General features: G+C 40.3%; 2 protein-coding genes across 3 annotated transcripts in view; one reads left to right on the forward strand and one right to left on the reverse strand.

The window, feature by feature from the left end:
* Positions 1-16,831, forward strand: part of ntn1a (netrin 1a) — a 57,753-nt gene extending 40,922 nt beyond the window's left edge. For both annotated transcript variants that reach the window (XM_079657689.1, XM_079657690.1), the window contains 3 exons: positions 1,862-1,915; positions 8,612-8,686; positions 13,575-16,831. In XM_079657689.1, the coding sequence (XP_079513815.1) occupies positions 1,862-1,915; positions 8,612-8,686; positions 13,575-13,903 (458 nt within the window). In that variant the 3' untranslated portion in view covers positions 13,904-16,831. The remainder of the gene's footprint in view (positions 1-1,861; positions 1,916-8,611; positions 8,687-13,574) is intronic.
* Positions 16,832-17,068: 237 nt separating this feature from the next.
* The window catches only part of stx8 (syntaxin 8), a 40,722-nt gene continuing 37,565 nt past the window's right edge, over positions 17,069-20,225 (reverse strand). The window contains exon 8 of the mRNA XM_079657713.1: positions 17,069-17,772. Coding sequence (XP_079513839.1) covers positions 17,708-17,772 — 65 coding nt within the window. The 3' untranslated portion in view covers positions 17,069-17,707. The remainder of the gene's footprint in view (positions 17,773-20,225) is intronic.

Genomic DNA, 20,225 nt, shown 5'->3' on the forward strand with positions numbered 1-20,225 from the left:
GCCGTTAACACCCGCATCTCCAATCCCCAAAGTGTCTTGGATAAGTGAAGGAAGCTTTGGGTTGAATTCCAAAGTCAATCTGGTTCTCAGCATTCATTGACCATTTTATTGAGCCCAATTAAAGCCTTTTATTATAGTAAAATGGTGGAAAGATGTAGTTTTCCTAAGGGATGGCATCTATTTAAAGCTTCATAGAATTAAGGCCTCATGGCAGATTAATTGTCTCATTCTCCAAAAAATACATTTTAATTGGTGCTCTTGCCATTGTAATTAGATTTAGAATTACATACTTATGAGAAATAGATCTCTATATGAAATTGCATGGCTGACCAGTCAAATAATATATATAATCAACTTGTAACGCTTGATTCCTGTGAATACAAAAACATGTAGTTATCCATGTGAGATGGAAATAAAGCCCCTCCATATGTGATGTAGTTTAATTTTTAACATCCCCCCGTTAGACTCAAGGACAGGGCTTGCCAAGTTTCATTATGATACGGAGTCATATTATATCTTTGACTTCGTATGCACCTTCCAGCGCTGTCAGCCATAAATCTACAGTCAATTATGAGACATAGGCTCATTATTTAAACTGGCGTACGTGGAGGCTGAATGCTGATGGAAGATTGCTGATCAACAACAACATCAGCAGAGGGACCTAGGGGCTTTAGGCGCTATTGTTTTGGCAGCAATTGTTTTTCTTGTCATTATATCAACCAATTTGTCATCGGAGAAGGCCTCATTATGTCCACAAGTCAACAAACAGGCATACTGTACACATCATTCCACAGATTCTGATTTACGGTGACATAATTGTTGTGTACGTTCAGAAAGTCGGAAGCAGGTTCGCTCAATCCCAGCTGAAGAAATTAGATTGTACTTGATCAAAAGACTTGATTCTTTCTTGCTTCCTTCATACACAAAGTCTTCACCTTTGCACAGCTGAAACCACCACTGTTGTGCACCTCTTTCTTTGCATGCGTCTGTGATACATGTCTGCGGTTTTTGTCCTCCCTATCCCCTATCTCCTCCGTACAGACCTTTTTTGAGGAGCCCCTTCGGTCCCTCCTGCCCACAATAACAAAAATAAATATTATGTGTTTTTTATATCTTCGGTTGCCATCCTGCCCCTTTGGAAATAAGAGGGCCCTTCTTCACGCATGGTTTCTCTGAGTGTCCTACCCACTAGTGAAGACAAGAGTATGAAGGAGGGCTGAGAGAATCAAGTCTTTGGACAATCATACTGCTCTGAGTAATGTTTTGAACATCCAACAAATAAAAAAAATGTATTGGTCCGATATGGCTTTGTAAGAAATGTGAAGATATGGAGCTTTTGCAGAGCTTCAGGGAAAACATGTTTGGAGGAAGATTTGAAAGGAAATAACTAATAAATATTGTATAAAGGGTGTTAGAGGAAAACAACTTCCTGACTTCATTCATCTACACATCTCACACTTTTTACCCCGATTGTACAAGTTATTGCATTGCCTTAAGTGTTTTTGGAGCAATGCCCTTATTAGAAAGTAGAACAAAATTACTTTACGCCACTAGCGCACCACACATTTATTTTTGACTTAGTCTATCAGATATAACTCTGTCTGAATAAAGAAAAAAAGTAAAGTAAAGTATTAAGCAATTTTTGCTGCCTACTATCAACCGATAAAAGCACATTTACACAAAAGCTTGTCAGCTGGATACAAAATAAATCACAGAGGTTTAACCAATTCATGGTCTTTACACTGATGTATTTGGTTTTCCCTTGACCCTTTCCTATCAATGCATGCACAGAACACATGGATGCATATCATAATAAAACTGATCTTTCTTTGTGTCCATATCATGTTTTCTCTGGGAGTAGAGATTCCTGTTACACCTCCAACAACCCCATCCAGCAGTACAGAGGAGCCATCAGGTGAGTCTAGAGTCAAACATTTACTTGTTATCTATAAGCTGCTACCCTTGCGAATAAGCACATCTGGCCCTTAGAGGAAGATGTGGAAGATAGTGTTGAAATGTAAATGGGATTTTTCCATATTTCCACAGTTCCACAATATTTTTGCACAAATGTTTAAACAGACTGCTGGGTAAATTGGATCCCTCTTGCCTTCCTCCTCCTTATTAAGGCTTCATGAATATTAACTTTATTAGCAGCAACCCTGGGATGTTCCTGCTTCTCTCTCACACTTTCACAATTAACTAGTCTAACTGCGGCACAGTGGGGTGTTGGTCCAGCGCACAGCAGGGGGCCTGACAGTCTGTTTGATTTTATGATTTTCCATCTCTCCAAACTCCCTCTTTCTGATGAAGTGAAGTGAGGAAAGGACTGATTGAGGTGAACTGGATCCGGTAATTCAGTGCAGAATGCACTAGGATTCGTTTACAAGATCGTTGTGTTCAAAATCATACCATAACATTGTGGGGTTTATGGTCCTATCTATTGGGATGAGATATGACAATCAATAAATTGTCAGAAAGGGTTAAAAAATAATAAATGTAGCCTTTTATCATGGTATCTGTTTTATATATCAATAGGGGAAATTGTATTTATTTATATCACACGCCAGTTCAATTCTGATTGGTTTGAAGTGATTAATGCCTTTGACCACTTTCTGGTTTCAAGGTTTCTGACTTAAAGCTAATTTATTTGTTTACTTTCTGGTCTTTTATTAGTGGTTGTTGTAGTGATTTTCATTTAAATTATGTGGGATATTTTTACTGAACATATAAATAAACGGTGATTCGCAAGACAGGCATATGTTTGGTTATACAATGTGTAAACAAGCAAACTGTACATCCTAGAGATGAGGCACACAAACTTGCAATGTGTGCTCAATAAACAGACATACCTGTACAAACCCTGTCTGAATAAGTTCTGCAGTGTCTTTTGACCTCATGCTGGAAAAAAGCGAGTCATCTGGCTCATGGCATGTTTGCTCTGTCTCACCCATGAAGTTGCTGGAGGCTCAAGGTATATGTATATTATGTATGTGAAGAGGCTCCTGCAGCTGTTGTTGGGCCCTGTGAGGACCCCAACGTTCCCCTGGACAGCTTTGATTGACAGAGCAGTCAGGAAACTGCCGGTCCCTAACCCTCCTCCACCTCTTTTCTTTTCTCTTTCAGTCTCTTTCACTCTCCTCCACCTCCTCCGTCTCCCTCTGTTTCACGCTTTGTCTTCACATAACACTGTGGGTGGTGCCGAGTTAAAATATCTGGAGTTGCTCTGGGCCCCCTTGTCAGGAATCTGTTCGCTTTTGGGGTGTAGGAAATATTTCCTCATCTCGTTGAGGGACTACTGGATAAGTGAGACAAGGAACCATATTGCTGTATCAACTTGAATAAATGCAAAGTTCATAACTTTTCTGTTTTATTTCTTCAACTTTGAAACTTTTTATTGTACGTAAACTATAACTCTCCCTGCAAGTCACTGTTATCATGTGAGAACTTTGCCTATGGCTACATCCAGGTTTAAGGCTCAAATATTCCCATTGATTAAACCATGTCATTGAAATAATGTAAACACAACCAGAAGGAGACTGTAACTACGGGCCGTGTAGCTTTAAAGATAATCTAATCACAGCAGAGAGTTCTGGGAATTCCCTCTCATATTTATAATGGACCCGAGACTGTTCGGCCCAGAGAGGTTGAAATCAAGCAGATTGCTAGATGGAGCACTTTGACGGACATCCTGCGTCGATCATGTCAGAATTATGAGTAGTCGAGTGATGGTCCCATCGGACCACCCGGGCATGAGGCCCAGAGGATGCATACATTACCCTCTGAGCCTCCTAAGAAGGTTGCAGAGCCGACGCACCTCCTGCTCGGCCCGGTATTCATACGGCTATGATATCACCTAATATGGGATTGCAAACAGATGTGTGGATTTTATCAGAGCATCAGAACAATGTTTTCCATCCCCTCTAAAAGAACCTGCGTACGAGTAAAGATGGAAACTATTACATTTTTATTTTTATATAATACATAAACATGTATAGTGGTTGAAGTAGTAATAGGTAAGAAAACATGTACTCAAGGGAAATGAGAAGAAAAAAGGCATTGGAAGTAGGGAAAAAGGATATAGGCAAAAAAGAGGGGAAATCTACACAAAGGATAAACATAAAGGGAAAGAGAAAAAAGAATGGGTAGATACCTCAAGAGAGTAAAGACATTAGGGAGACGGAAAAAAGAGGAAAATGCTGAAGGAATGAGGTTCGGCTTGGGAAGGTTCATTTTTAAACAACCTATGTTAAAAAAGTGTCCACAACCGTGTGTGTGTGTTAGATACTAGGGGGTGTTGGGCTGACAGCTGTGAGGCAGGTGCCTTGTTGCGCCTCCGTTAAACGAAGGGGGGGACCGACCATTTTTTGGGGGGCGAGGGGTGAATTGAGAGTGTGAGGGAAAATGGAGTTGATATTAATTTGTCTCCTGCAGCCGAGCTCTCCCCCTCTCGACCACACGGAGGGCTGGAATGCATGGAGAATACCTCTGATGGTGTGGCCCAGACAAAACACACATTGTGCTGGTAGGTCACGGATGGTGTGAGTCGCCACTCCCACGGGTCGTGACAGAGACGTCTGCGAGCAGCAACGAAATGTGGAGGAGATTAACCGCTGATGACCTGTGATGGCCGCCCCGGCCTGTCAGGATACGAGATGTGAAAGCAACTAATGATGATGATGAGGAGGAGGAGGATTGGTGTGACGATGATGAGGCTCATAAGGGTTCAGTATCATGTGTGTGCGTGTCTTGTCCGAGGCTGGAAGTGATCACAATCTGTGGCGGACCCCTCCTTTGGAATATTTTGGACATGAGTCTTGCATCACACACCCTGTTCAGTACTAGTCAACTCCACCGCACTCCGCATGTCAACGTGGGATCTTATTACTCACTTGATTAGAAAAAATCATAACATTGAGAGAGATTTTACGATGAGCATGGCCAAAAATAGAGCAGTTAAGTGCCAAATTCTCATTATCAATATCAAACTTTCACATGCAATTTACTAATTTGTGCTCAAAACTTGTAATGTCACAGTTTTACTAGTCTTTCCATGTCCACGCTTTGGTTGATAACCAACAGACTGACTCTGAACCTGAACCTCATCAGTTACTAATCAGAACTGATTTCACGCCATCCAATAATCTTAAATCAGGTCAAGACCTGTAACAGCCTCTTCGCTGGCTATTGTCTGCCAGAAAACAAACTCTATATTTTACTCTCTGATGAAAACAATGAGAGAAGAAGTGCGGGACTTTTCTTGTTTCTCTCTGCATCTTTGCTGGACAGGATCCAAACTCATGGCTCTTGTGTGAGCAGAGGAGAACAGAGCGGGGCAGCACACTGGGCTCCATAATCTAATTACATGCTTTATTTGCCGCAATTTGTTTCTCAATCAGTCTGGTTGAGGGAGAAAGCCCTCCTCCTGGGCCATCATTTACACCTCCTGGTGTTGCTGCTCTGGTACATCTGATGGCACTCTGCCTCTGTGGACACGTTCACACTGTATATCTAGATATATGGGTTTATCTAGATGTATCATGTAGGGCGCTTACTCATACCTGATTTTGACTTGCCAGACCCTGTTGGATCAGAATTAATTTAACCTTGTATGTTATCCGTGTTAACAGCGGCAACAGAAGACATATTGGTATATAACCAAATGTAATAACATTTCAGAAACAAAGCTCAATATATGATCATGCCTATAGCATTATCTACTGCCATATTTTGGAATTTTGTATGAAATAATGTACTCTAACAACAACCGCTACTGAACAATCCAAGGCCTAGTTCTGCTTAAGTCTATGGGCACTTTAAAGCATTGGCCCAAACACATACAACTCTACAGTACTTTATTCTGTCTTGAAGCAGCTTTAGTAAGAAGCATCCCAAATGAAAACGATTAGCTTGAAGGGCTGTACACCACTTTGATGGAAGGGGCAGAGGTCCACCTCTCAGTTACGCACTGCTCAGAGCTCTGAAAGGCCGGAGACAAAGCGCTGTAGTAACTACATCTACTCAGAACACCCAAAGCACATTTTAGCTCAGTGCTACAGGACTGCTCCCACTTCCCCTGCTTGTAACGCACGCACAAAGGGAACATTTGTCCTCACGGTAGGGGACTGCCTGGCCCTAAATGGGGATCTCGGGGTGCTCTCAGCGGGGCCCGGAGCTGTGTCTCAGGGGTACACTAATGGGGAACGAAAGGCTATCAAAGGGAAGTATCATGATGGCATCAAGGGGGGTTATGAGAAAACAAAGCGTCCTTTCCACAGCTCCCCCCTCCATCATTTACATGGTAATCAGGTGCAGCTCATATAGACTCCTCTGTTTCATTTACTTTGCCTATTTTGGTTACTCTCTCTATTTACTACCACCCGCTCCAGCTTTGGTTTTCCTTGATGATTTTTGGATTTTCCATATAATCCCGTTCTTCTACTCCTCCTTCTCTTCCCACCCCCCTGATAAACTTCACTCCTGTCTTCTTCTTTTTTGTCAACCTCTCCACCCCTTCGCTCTCTACCAGTATCCATTCTCCCGCCTCCTTCCCTGCATTTTTTCTTCTTGCAGTGTTCCCCAGGCAACCTCATTCAAACCGAGCATAAAGGAGAGTAAAGGCATGGAGCAAAGATCTGCTCACAACAATGAAGTTTGTTCATATTCAGGCTGCCTGAAAGCGCCAATCCTTCATCTGCCATCACTTTCCTTCAGTACTCGCTGTCCATCCATCTCTTCCTCCCTCCTTTCTCTTTTACTACAGTCAGTGCGACTTGCAGCACTGAAGTGAACCAAATCAGTGCTCTGGATCCAATTTAAGCCAGCTGGGAGAGCCCTAAAAGAGCAGAAAAGAAGGGAAACAAGTTTTTATTTTTCAAGATATGGCCTCATGTCACATTATTCTGGCTCGCACTGTATTTGGCTGGCAGCTTGACAGCATAGTATGAGGCAATCCCTGAAGCTATATACTCTCTGGATTGCTGGGGTCAGAGATGTGGAGGAAGGTATATAGTGTTGCCTGGTTTACCTTCTGGTAATCCGTCATAAAACTGATGGCATATGTACTGTATATCTGGACAAGTGGCAAAATGACGGCTTACTTCCAATAAACAAAACAACCAATGGAGAGACATTATCGTTTGAGCTTCCTTGTCTCCATCAGGTATGGAATATAGTAACTTTATTTAAGCATGTACTTGATGTAGTCCAAAAAACATGTCTCAAACGTAATCTTGCTAATTTAAAATGTTTATTTTCGAAAATGAAACCTAAATTACCTCTGAGATTGTGCACATTTAATTGTAATGTTTCTTTTTTACACATCTCTTTAAGCCAACTAGCATGACTCACTTAAATTCATGATTGGATATTAATTTTGTTTTGATTAATTCATTAATGTTAATGTTTTTTAATTCATAATAGTTTTTACTGAGTACTCCATGCCCAGGAAAATGCAGTTTTTCCCAGATCTGGAAAACCTGGGCTACATTAAAAAGCAGCCATGAGCTTAGCTGTTCTCTACTGTCATGAGCATGTTCCAGTATGTGTGTGAGCTGTGAGGCGATTTGGGTGACCCCTCTGCCTGCGTGAGGTATTTATTTGTTCGCCCCCCTACCAAAAAAAAGGGTCCTCTGCCTAACGCTTCATGGATGGCTAATTTTCCCTTCCTGACCTCCCTTTGTGTGGCATTGACCTCCTTTACACCCCCCCACCTTCTACTCTCGCAAATAGCTGCCAGCCCTTGGCGTCCCCCCTCCTTGTTCGCACTGCAATAAATGCACAAGCTTGACATGGTCCTCAGTGGGGCCTTGAAGTGATCCTGGGGTTATTTTTTTTGGGAGGTCTATAGGGCTGAGGTGGCAAAGCGAGGTGAGATTTTGTTGGGGGGTTGAAGTGGGTGGAGGGTGGTCTGCTCAGGCCTGACTCATTCCCACAGTCTGAAGAGGAGTGAGTGGGTAGATGGCAGCGGTGATTTGTGTGTCACCTAAATCGCTGCTGGTACCATCAGCTCCATTCAGACGGAGGTCCTGCCATCACACATGGAGGTTGTAGACATGGTTAGAGGGATAAAGTGCCTCCACCACAACCAAAACACACACCCTTAATGATTCCAGCAGGGACATAACAGTAGAGCCATTAGACAACACAACCAAACCAGACAGAGGTGCGCCAACCAGTCATCCCAAAAACTATTTCCAGAGGTGCTGTCATTATTCTGAAAAGTTGTTTCAGGGGAACCATTCTTTCTGTCTAAGTAAATTCTCCCCAATCTGCTGGCACTGTCTGTCTTGCTAATGCTTTATTTATTTACTAAATGTTCATTTTTGGTCCTGTTCCACAGCATTAAAGGCTGGACATTGAACTACAGCTCATCTATAGTGTTAGCATTTGATCACAGACTTGGCAATTAAAAAAACAATTACATTTTAGATGTATCAAAAAGTGAATGTGAATGATGAATATATATTATATGTGAGATTGTTTTAAGTCCTCCAACAAAATGTACAAATCCTTAAAAGTTGCAAAACCGTTTCCTATCATTAATAAATGTACCAAAAATGTACCGTTCTTTGTTCTCACCCCCTGTATTTTCTCCCTTCTAATATTCTTGCAGACTGCGACTCTTACTGCAAAGCGTCTAAAGGCAAACTGAAGATCAACATGAAGAAATACTGCAAGAAAGATTATGGTAAGTCAACAAACAACACACATTTAATGACATGTATTAACATTAGTTTTCACAGGAAAGCTTAAAAACATGTGGTCTGATTGAAAAAACACACAGTAACTTAGCCAGACTACACTGAGAACAAAATGTCCTAAATGTTTATGTTGGGATATGCATATGTATATTTAGCTTCCCATACTATACATCTCCATCCAGCACGTTGCTTGGGAACTGCTATAGTTTACAGGGGAGGCTTTTTACTGATGGCTTACTCCAGCTTTCTGAGGACAGAGACAAAGGATCAAACAGAAGAGAGCAGATCTTCAAGGAGGAAGAGAGAAGCAGACAAACAGAAATAGAGAAAAGGCAGGATAAAGCATTAGGCTGAGGTGTGTGTGTGTGTATGTGTGTGTTTGTGTGTGTGTGTGTGTGTGTGTGTGTGTGTGTGTGTGTGTGTGTGTGTGTGTGTGTGTGTGTGTGTGTGTGTGTGTGTGTGTGTGTGTGTGTGTGTGTGTGTGTGTGTGTGTGTGTGTGTGTGTGTGTGTGTGTGTGTGTGTGTGTGTGTGTGTGTGTGTGAATGTGTGGAGGGCTGTCTCCGAGTAAGCATTTAAGACCCTAGTGGATGAAGCAAAGACAGTGTGACGGACAGTTGGTGCTCTCTAAGAGATCCTCATTAAGGCAGCCCACTTCCCCCACAACGATGCGATGCTCGCTGCATTCCTGTGAGCGTCCGTCCGCCACGCCATTCAAGGTGTGGATAAGACGTATGACCTCTCCCCTCTTCCCCTCCCTCTGTCCCCTCCCCTGATTGAAGTCAGGCCGCTGAACCGGTCAACCAAGCAGCGGGATCCTGCGGCATACCTCAGCAGCTTGACAGACAGGCCTGGGCTTTGTTCTGCAGGGATTTGGAGGAGTTAGAGGTCAATTTATAGACACCTCCTCTTCCACCAATGCCTACCTTGCTGCTGATGTCGTGAGAAGAGCCTTGCCTCTGAAATATGTGTCTGTTCATCCATGAATGTGTCAGCTACACGGCTGTTTGCTATTCTTTGGTTTGGCCGGAAAGCAATGTTATTAACCTTTACATTTCAGGTCAGATTCTTGGTTTTAATTCTAAAGTTATACATAACAAACAGTGATGTTACGAGTCGAACATTTACGTTACACCTGAATGAAAACAGCAGTCTGCCTCTTTACAAGGGCAGTGAGGCGTAGAGGTAAAAACAGACATCAGGATGTCCCGCTGAAGGATCATCACTCAACATGTTACCGACTTCCATCACGTTTATATATCCCAAGAGTGAAGCGAGGAGAGCCTCCAAGCTGATTCGGCATGTGATTCGTGCGTGTGTGTAAAGTGTAAGGGATTTGCTGGTACTGATGCTGGAGATATTCTGGGATTATACCAAGTGAAATACTAATGAAAGCTTCTCTTTGCACCACTTTATGTTGATGGGTATTTGTACCTATAATCATCTGAATCAATTCAGAGGCATACAACATTAGGTTTTTCTTGTTTCTAAAAATGGTGAACAACTGATAAGGTACACACATACTGTAAGTAAATGCATACACACATGTAATGTATTCATATATAAAATAATAAAATATAATGAGTCTTCTTCTAAAATAAATACATATTACAACATCTCATATGTCCCTTCAAACATTTGTAGGTTTTTAAATATGCATTTTTAATCAGGTTCTGGTTAAAACATTTAAGTTAATCCACCTGTTCACCATTAGTTGTAGGTACTACATCATCCTCTATGTAATCCACGTTTTACTCGCCTTTACCATGGGGGCTTTGTGCTCGATGTACATGGGAAGCATTACGTTTCTTGTTACATATATCCTAAGCTTACAACAGCTTTTTCAAGATTCATAACAGACCATAACAAGATCTCAGTACAGTCTTTACCACACGCAGGCTCAGCGAGGCCGATCGAGAAGTCAAACACAATGTAAATCTACAAGATAAGTGGAGGCTTTGGACTGTTTTGAAAAGATCAGCAGGGGAGCGGGGCTCCATGCTGCGTAGGGAAACGACGCTACAAGCTTCTGTGGTCGACATGCAGACGCTCATAAAGAATTACATGAAGGAGCGGAGGGTAGGAAGGGGGTGAAGATGTCAAAGAAATGTGGGGTTATACTAATCCTGGCATTCCAGTGTACAGTGATTGTTGACCAAACACAAACACAGAGAACAGCACCCGTTGGCAGCAGGGAGGTGCAAGGTGGTGCCGAGGTCACCATGGGGTCAGCCCAGATCAGCCACTGAGGCCTCAAGAGCACTACGACAAACACTTGCAGACGGAAGATGAGAAATGAGGGGTTGATTGTGATTAAGATGCTTCATTTTGATTTGATCACAGAGCTTAAAATTATGATATGTGCATAGCTGAAGACGCTCGAGATCATGCTGTCAAGAAAACTGAAAAACTACCTGCTGTGAAAATGCCTGATGGGTAGTGTTGTATTATAATATGTTAGAAAAAACATGATTTTCAGGAGGAAAGTTGAAAAAAATAAAACTAGCATTTATTATAGAAATATGTATGGTTGTTTTATAATCCAGTAGTCCATCATTCGTAATAGTCCATCATTTAAAGAAACTGAAATGTATTCTATACTTATACAGAATGTGCTTCACAATTGACAGAAAACCTGCTGTACAGAAAACTACTCAACCATTTGGACAGCTCATTAAAAGCCTAAAGAAGCATGTTGAGACTGCTTCAGTTTCTCCTTCAGGAAGTTTCACTTGGTTTTGAAATGATGCAGTGAAAATACCAGCATTTTTGGTATTATACAGTATTGTGAATAGAGAAACAGATGTGTTCTCTGTTGCGCAAGTGAGGAAGTTTTAGAGCCAGCTTCAGCTCTTCACCATTCATGAAGTGTGACTCACATATCTCTTCATGCCGCCACCATGTTCAGCTCCATTAGCGCGACACTGAAGGTGAAACCAGTGACCCAGTATCACGATTGCTCTCTTTAAAAGCTGTCCCATAAGTACAGGAGAAGTATAATGGAAGTTAATAAGGCTCTGCTCAATATAATACATATCGATGCATGCTCCGTTAGGCTCCTTGAGAGACAGCCCTCTCTTTCCCTCTCTCCCTCTCTCTGAGGACCATACCAGTTGATTCATCATGTGATATCACTGTGTGTCTTTCCAGCTAACGTCTCTAATAGCCCTACCCTGCCTCCTAATCACATTACAAATCATACTGCTCTGTCAGTAGTAATGGACATAATGCATATGGGGCTCATAACTGCACAATAGACCAGCCTTTTCCACTGAGAAAGACAGTTTTTATACCACACGACTGTAGTCTATTGGGATTTACAGTACAGGAGGGCCCGGTCACAAAGGTTTACCATGGAGGTTATGTGATGCTTATCATTTATTTTGGCTGTTTATAATTCCACTTGATTTGACAGTGTTATTAGCAGCTGATACTAACCTGATGACAAAAGTAATGATGGATCAGCCTTCCACACCAAGCTCAATGTTCCCTAAGCTTTCTTATGGTTTTATGTGCAATACACTGTCAAAAGCAGGCAGCTCTTTAACCTGACAATAGACAAGTTTCTTTCTGGTCTGTTGTCAGTAGACTTATCAGAATTGTTATCAAATCTATCTTACTCAAACAAATACAATTTGTTAGCCAATTGATAATGTGACGATCTCTTATTTTAGTCACCTTGACACAAATGACTTTGTTACATTATTGCAGTTTAACCAAATACATCCTATACAAAAGGCTATTGGGTATAATGAAGCCAAAACAAGTCCTTTCAGAGTTTTGGATACTGTGACACAGGAAGGTTTAGCACTCATACAAGCGTCAATCCACACAGGGTGACAATGGTGGTAGCAGAGGAAAGACAGTTGCTGATGTTTGAATAATGTTGGAAAAAGAGCCAGTGAGCTTGGAAAAAATTGACCCTTTACTTTCTCCATGGCAGAGGTTACTCTTAAATAATAAGCTGATGCCGCAAATTGAAACAAAGGACAAGTGCTCATTAAAATGATAAAACACAACAACATATCTTCATGCAGGACGGTTGGCTGTTAGTTGACCCACTGTGTCTTATTTAGTTTCCTCCATAATTATCCAATGACAATTTAGTGGAATAGAAAAACTAAAAGGGAAAACTTTACCTCAGAAGCCAGGAGTATTTGTTTCCCTTGATGACCATGGCAAGGCATGGAAAGACATGAAGCATTGGAACAGATAATAAGTTGTGGGTAAACTCTGGGAGCTTCCCGTTTTTTCATTGCTCAAAGAATGGCAATATCATTCTGTCAGTCGTTCTGTACATCAATTTGATCCAGAGTGAAATATGTCAACAACTGTTAGATAGATTGACAATGTTGTACAGACAATAACGGTCCCAGTAGTACCAATCCTTCTGACTTGAGCGATTCACTGACTTTTGCTTTCGCACCACCGCCAGGTTCGTCGATGGACATATTGATTAGTATAGAGGATCATTTTGAATACATTTGGGGATCAGGTTACATTTTTCGTTGAAGGTAAAATGGTAATGACAACAATTGCATAACATATATGTTCACACATTCTTGTTCCCCTCAGGATGAATTGTGATAACTTAAGTGATTCTCTGACATTTAGTCAAGTCCAATACTTTGATTAATGACCAAAGATATAAATATGGGCACTGGAATTAGTCTCATCTTTAATTGTTTATGTTAATTAGCAAAGGTTATTAAAGTTATTTTAATCATCAGCATGTTAACATTGTCATTGTAAGCATGTTAGCCTGCTGATGTTAGCATTTAGCTAAAAGGACCTCTCAAAGCAAGGGCCTTTTACTATAAGAAATCTCACATTAATTGATAATGTGTCATCTCTTTCTCCTTTACTTCACTCTGCAGCCGTCCAGGTGCACATCCTGAAGGCAGACAAAGCCGGCGAGTGGTGGAAGTTCACCGTCAACATCATCTCCGTCTACAAGCAGGGTGAGAGTCGTATCCGCCGCGGGGACCAGTTCCTGTGGGTCCGCGCCAAAGACGTGGCCTGCAAGTGTCCCAAGATCAAGCCTGGGAAGAAGTACCTGCTGCTGGGGAACGACGAGGATTCCCCCGGCCAGAGCGGTGTAGTGGCCGACAAAGGCAGCCTGGTTATCCAGTGGAGGGACACGTGGGCGCGCAGGCTCAGGAAGTTCCAGCAGCGTGAGAAGAAAGGCAAGTGCAAGAAGCCATAGGTGGAAAAAAGACGGAGAGCATACCGGAGAGGGAGAGGAATTCAAGAAAAAGCTGATATAAAAAAATGTAAAGAGTAAAAAGAGAGGCCGATAGAGGACCACGGACAGACAAGAGACTGTTTATGTCGCTGCTTTTTTGTGTAGAAGCATGAAGAGAATTATTTAGGATGATTTGTTTTTCTAGTGAACTTTGGTTGAAGGAGCTCACCTTGCAGATTTGGTTTTATCGTGTATTTTACTTTGAGATTTGTCTCTCTTGTGGATTTGCCGAATTTGCACCTATTACCAGCATATACAGTTATGTGTCCATTTTCTTTATCTCAGTATGAAATCATTATATTTTATGTTGTTGTTTATGGATTTCTGCTGGTGCAAAAATGACACAGAAAAAGCCACTTAATTACCACTGCAATGTTGCCTCTGCATGGTTTTCTTGTTGTATTCTTAGCTAAGAAGCGAGCTCGTTTCATCAAAAGTCTTCACTGATCTGTTTGAGGCAAGTGTTTCCTCCATGTGCCATAATTAATATTGTTTGCAAGCCACAGAAATGCATATTACATTTAGCGGTCAATGAGTCGCCATTCCTTTTCCTCTGTTCAAATTCAGGTAAATCTGCTCCTCAAGAGTCGAGAAATCTATACAGATGTGTAGCTGTCAGGACTTTTGCAAATATGCAAGTGACGAAAGAGAATCAAGGATAAAACACAATATTCAGTAAAGCGTACTTTACTCCCCTTCACTGGTTATGTTTTGATGGTTCAGTATTTGAAAATCCTGCTTGTGAAAGCATCTCTTTTGAGACTGTAACTGGTGCTGCTTATGGTACTATTTAAAATGATGCTTTTTTTGGAAGACAGACTGCATTTGAAACAACTTTTTTTTACTTTCAGTACTTACAGTAACTGTGATTTTTCTTTTCACAACTCCACCAGGAGTTTAACAACTGACTTAAAAAAGGACCAGAGGCCAGTCTCTAATTGATATAAATTCCCCATAATTCTTTTTTCAAAAAATCAGGACTAATTGTTTAGTTAGTTAGTAGTTAATTGAAATCATAATATTAAATATTGGTTCCCAAGAGGCTAGATAATGAAATGTCAGATGTGTTTTTTAATTCAAAACATCTACATTTTAATGAGAATATTAACTCCTACCACAGATTGATTAGATTTGTTCAAGTTAATCGAGTTGGGTCATTGAGTGTATGCGACATTGTAGTTGTGCCGATGAAAGTACTACATGTTCTGAGAGCAGACTGACAGACATGAAAAGGGTCTGTAGCAACAATTTAAATATATAACTTTCAACTTACATCAGCTCCTTCAAAATACGTTGTACAATGTGTCATAATGTATTTTTAAATGTCACTTAGGGCCTGAAATATGGATGTCTAAAGATCACAAAATCTAGTGTGTTTCTTACCGTGGAACCAGACGCTTACGTCAAATATGTAATTCAACTCTGATAATGCAGTATGTTAACAGAGAAAAGACATTATGAAGAGAAAAGAATGTCCTTACCTTATGTGAAGAACACAATCCTAGCGCAGAAAATTAAGGACATTAGCGAAAAACAGCACCTTGAAAAAAGTGCTCAACAATTTCTTAGATGTATTTTTAAATATCCACCTCACAGTTGCTTACATTCATCTAGGATTCTTCTTAAAGTGCTTTGAGATTGCAGATAAGTCCACACAGTCTTTGCAAACACAATGCACGACTGTACATTCACTGTGCGGCCAGTCAGAAGCCACGGTGTCGCATTGACCTGTCACGTTAATTCTCTCCACTTCAACACTTGCACAGGGAGGAATGGGGTGAATTGCAATCACTTGACGCTGCTTGATTCAAACCACATTGCTCATTTATTTGTATGCAGTTGGGTTTGGATTTCTCTAAGGAATGCGTGGTAAAAACATAGCTCAGGTTTGTAAAATCCCACAGCGTATTTGATGTATCATAAACTGGAGTTCCGTTCAGTCCATCCCAAAACACTCTGAGCTACATGTTTCATGTTGCTGGTATTTGTTGTTTCACAAATCACATTCAACACCTTTGAATGTGTTCCACAGCACTAAGTAACTGTAAAACAGGGTTTAGGATATTTGCAAGACACGTGGTTTTAATCTAATGGACTCTCTACTTCCTCTGTTCAAAAGGTAATAAGTTCTGATTCCACTATCTAAGAAAAGTACTAATTTGTTCAGGAATTTTCATAATCGACTAAAACACAGGCTTTTCCATCCATAATCAAAATCACCTGGGTTCAACTGCAAGATAAAAGGAACAGATGCCCTTGTTGCTAAAGTGCTTTTTTCCGTATTTACATTTAGGGCTTGATGGAGTGTGTTTTTCTTACATGTGCAATCAATGAAATGATTGTGATGTGCGTCAATCGTTACGCTCTAATGATATCAACACATACAGTATATTTACATGTTCCTGCCTTTCATTCTTAGTCCTACAACATAACACTACATATCAATGTTTTTCTGTCTGCCACAATGTAATCTGGATTCCCACTTCTCTAGTCTCTGTAGCCTCATGCTGTACATTTTACATCCGTCTCCTGAGCGATGGTTTGACAAGCTTCCTGTTGAAATGCTACACACGTACCTGTCAAAGCATTGCTTTGTGTTCATACTATGAATTGTAAATGTTGTTTAGTTGTCACCATTGCCAAGACTATTTTTTTGCAATGTTGTTTTTACAATGCGTACTAATATATTATGGTTATTATTATATATGAATATATTTAATGACACAAGACATTGTGGATTTTATTGTCTTTTTCATTTTTTTTTTACTTGTTTGTGGTTGTTTAGATCGTTGACATTAAAGAAGGAAATAATAACTACTGAACACACCAACCTGGTAGAACTAAATTCAGATTTTCAGTTGAAATAAACTCTTGTTACATTGAAACAAACATGTGCCTCTGTTTGAATAATGCTTTTTAAATGTATTTGTTTAAGTAAGTATAAATGCAGCTTTTCTCTATTTACTGGTTGCCAATTCATAAAATTGCAAGTACAATATTATGTAGATTTTGCAATGGAAATATGGAATTGGTACCAGTCTGTCCGGCTAAATATCATGTTTGAAAACTCTTCTGTCCTCCAGAGTAAACCCTTAGCAATATATTACAGACAGACAGGAGTCCAGGGACTATTAACTGCAAATGTCCTTTATTAGAAATTACAAGCTGAATTGATTTACAAGGAAGGAAAACAGCCATGTTAGCTACACAGCCGAGCGGTTTGTTTTGGCTGAGAGCTATTCTAGAAACGTTATGAAATCCAAAGACAAATGATAATATTAAAGTGGCTGCAGTAGTACATGGTTGAATACAAGTTAGTGTAAATGTTGCAGAAGCTTGCAGAATAACTGTAGCCAGTGTGAGTCTCAGACCACAGACAGACTTGTGAAAGAAAAGCTCCCACCTTCCCCACCAATAGACTGACAAACCTCTTAATAATTTAACAATTTAATACATTGAGAATTTAATAAGCAAGACACTTGAACAACTTTTAAAAAAGAACAATTAACACCTAAGCAGAAAAGAAGACATTCGGTTCAGTATTACTAATGCCTGTCACCTAATAACTTTTTGTATAGAAAAATGTTGCAAGGCTAGTGGCTTTTGGCTCAATAGGAAGATACACACTGAGAAAAGATTTGATGAGACCTTGATTAAATGACTGTACAGGTGCACTGTCGATGCAAAAAAAAAATTGCATTCTGTATCTAACTGTGTTCAAAGTAGTAGTTCAGCACAGGTCGGTGATCACTGCGTCCTCCTCAGCTACACAGGCCACACGGCGACCACTACGATGGCTATAAGAAGCAGGACGATCACCACCAGCATCCCTGAGAGAAGAAACAAGAAGAGAAAATCTGATTGTAAAGCCCAAACCATGTGTCAACCTTTTTTTTTGTTATCAACAAATTCCATAAAAAGACAAAAACAAACAATGAATGGATCCTACTAAAAAACTAATTTTGTGTATCAAATACCTGATACAGGTGTAGTTATTTCCCAACAATTATTAAAAAAAATGCTCATTATTGTCACACTTTTGCACTAAAAGATTCAAAACTATTGACATCCCATGGTCCCTGTTTTATTGTTTGTTTTGAGTTCATCCACTAAATATGTCTCACTGCAAGAGCATCACATGTTAATTAATCCACAGCTGACGGTTCCAAACAAATACATGTTTTAATCCTGTTTGAGTGACATTTGTTTAAAACACAGAGCCAAACTATTTTAGTAAGTTAACTACCCCAAAACAAAAAGAAAAAACCTTTGTGACCTGAAAAGATTATTGGTACAAATCTGAAGTGACTTCTAAATGGCCCCTATTTAATCCAAAAATGGAGTGTCTCATATTTACTTTACTACAGTCTGTAAATAGCCTAAAGCCGTTGGAGTTCAACACATTCCCTGTAGTTTTTATGTTGGAAATGTAAATGTCAAGCAGCTGAGGAACTCCAAAGCTGATCTGAGGGATGCATGGAGAAGGAGGGGAATGCAGCAGACTCCGGGGAATACTCTTGGAAGAGGTAAGAAGCCTGCATACCTCACCACTAATTTCCTAAATCCTTGATCTAACACAAGTCCCAAGTGCTTATGCCCTCGCAGCATATCCCCATTCTCCTCCTGATGACTTAATGCAATGTACATGCGTTGGAAAGCTTTATTGCCACAGATTGCACACTGTGATAGGCATGTGTTTCTGATTCTGCCTTGAGAGGATAATCATTGTTTTTCACTGATACCATGGAAGCAGAACACAATGTGCAAAGGCTCACTCACACTTCATCAAAGTGTTTTACCCCCAGGACTTGAAAATATTACACTTTTTATTACAGTCACCACCCTAGGAAAAAAAAACCTTTCTGTTGTTAAATCCACTACAGGTGGAATTTCCATTCTTCTCAATAAAGACCAATGCCGTTTTGAAACTCAACAATTACATTGTATTGAATGTTACCAACTTGGAAGTGAAGGAATAGTCCAACTGATATATTGCCAGGCAGATTTATTTCTCCGATATTAGTTTACAATGATATATAAGCATCTCAGAAGCCAATAAGTAACAAGTTATTGAATACAGAAAACCAGAGTATCTAAAATTACTTGGCACGGAAAAACATTTTTAAGTTTAGGTTTAGAGTTTAGTCTTATTCTATATCTCATAACACTCACCAAATGTATTGGACTCCTTTGATGAATGTGTTTCTTTAAGGATATTAATATCAGTAACATATTGTAACCAGAAAAACTTTCAAATATAAACATCTGTATAAAGCTAAAGGAACAGGTCGGGCTATAACTAAATCCAAAACAGAAGTGGCTATGGAAACCCAACACTGGAAAATATTTGGTCCATCTGTCATGGTAATAACACTATTAGGAATTTAAAGAGTGTTTGGTGAAATATATTAAAATCTGACAATCAGGTCAGTTTTTTTAATATATTATAAATGTATTCACACAGTCTTTGGGCGACGTATATAAAGAGAAGTAATGTTGGGTGGCCTATATCATGCACATCAAACACTTGATTTGGTGGTCTGTCGCCAGGTATAGTATATATACTCTGAGACCTATACCACATACACAAAAGATATGGAGAACTCTCCAAGGGCGCTCTCAACCACTATTTCCGCGCTAGAGTGGCACAGGAGTGAAGATTTCAAACAACCGCACCCTTGGCCGGTCTGACAGTCCCCTCACTGACTCAAGATGTCCATTGTTATTTAGCATGCGGCTGGTATTTTCCCCAGCCTTTCACTTTGGGTTTACATTTCTCTCATTCTTTGGCTCTCTCCTCCCGCGTTCCCCTGCACGGCCTAATTGGTCGTCTTTCCCACAGGGAGAGAGACAGGCGGAGATATAAGCCATGCTGAACTAATTGCTTGCGGTGGTCGTGGTGGTGTGGTGTTCTGATGAAATGTAAGGCTGATGCTAGTTTCTCTGCCAGGATAACGGGGTATGGCTGTTAGGGGACCAGATGTCTTTGACTCATTTTGCCCTTTTTTTCCCTTTTAGATATTTATTGCAGATAGTCTCTTTCTCTGCATATAGGTCATTACTTAAGCCGAATGTTTTTATTCCATTTGAGGTGAAGGTGTTCTTATAAATGTCCACAGGACAAACATGTTGGAAGTCATCACTGGTCTAGACAGGACCTCTCCTCCTGATAACTTACACATGTGAGCATAAAATAAATGTCCAAGTAGAAACACACGCTCAAATAGTTGGTGTGATGGCTTTTTAAAAGCCTCATGCTTAAAGCAAATACACACACACAAAT

This window comes from Notothenia rossii (assembly GCF_949606895.1).
Source record: "Notothenia rossii genome assembly, chromosome: 1".
Classification (NCBI taxonomy): domain Eukaryota; kingdom Metazoa; phylum Chordata; class Actinopteri; order Perciformes; family Nototheniidae; genus Notothenia; species Notothenia rossii.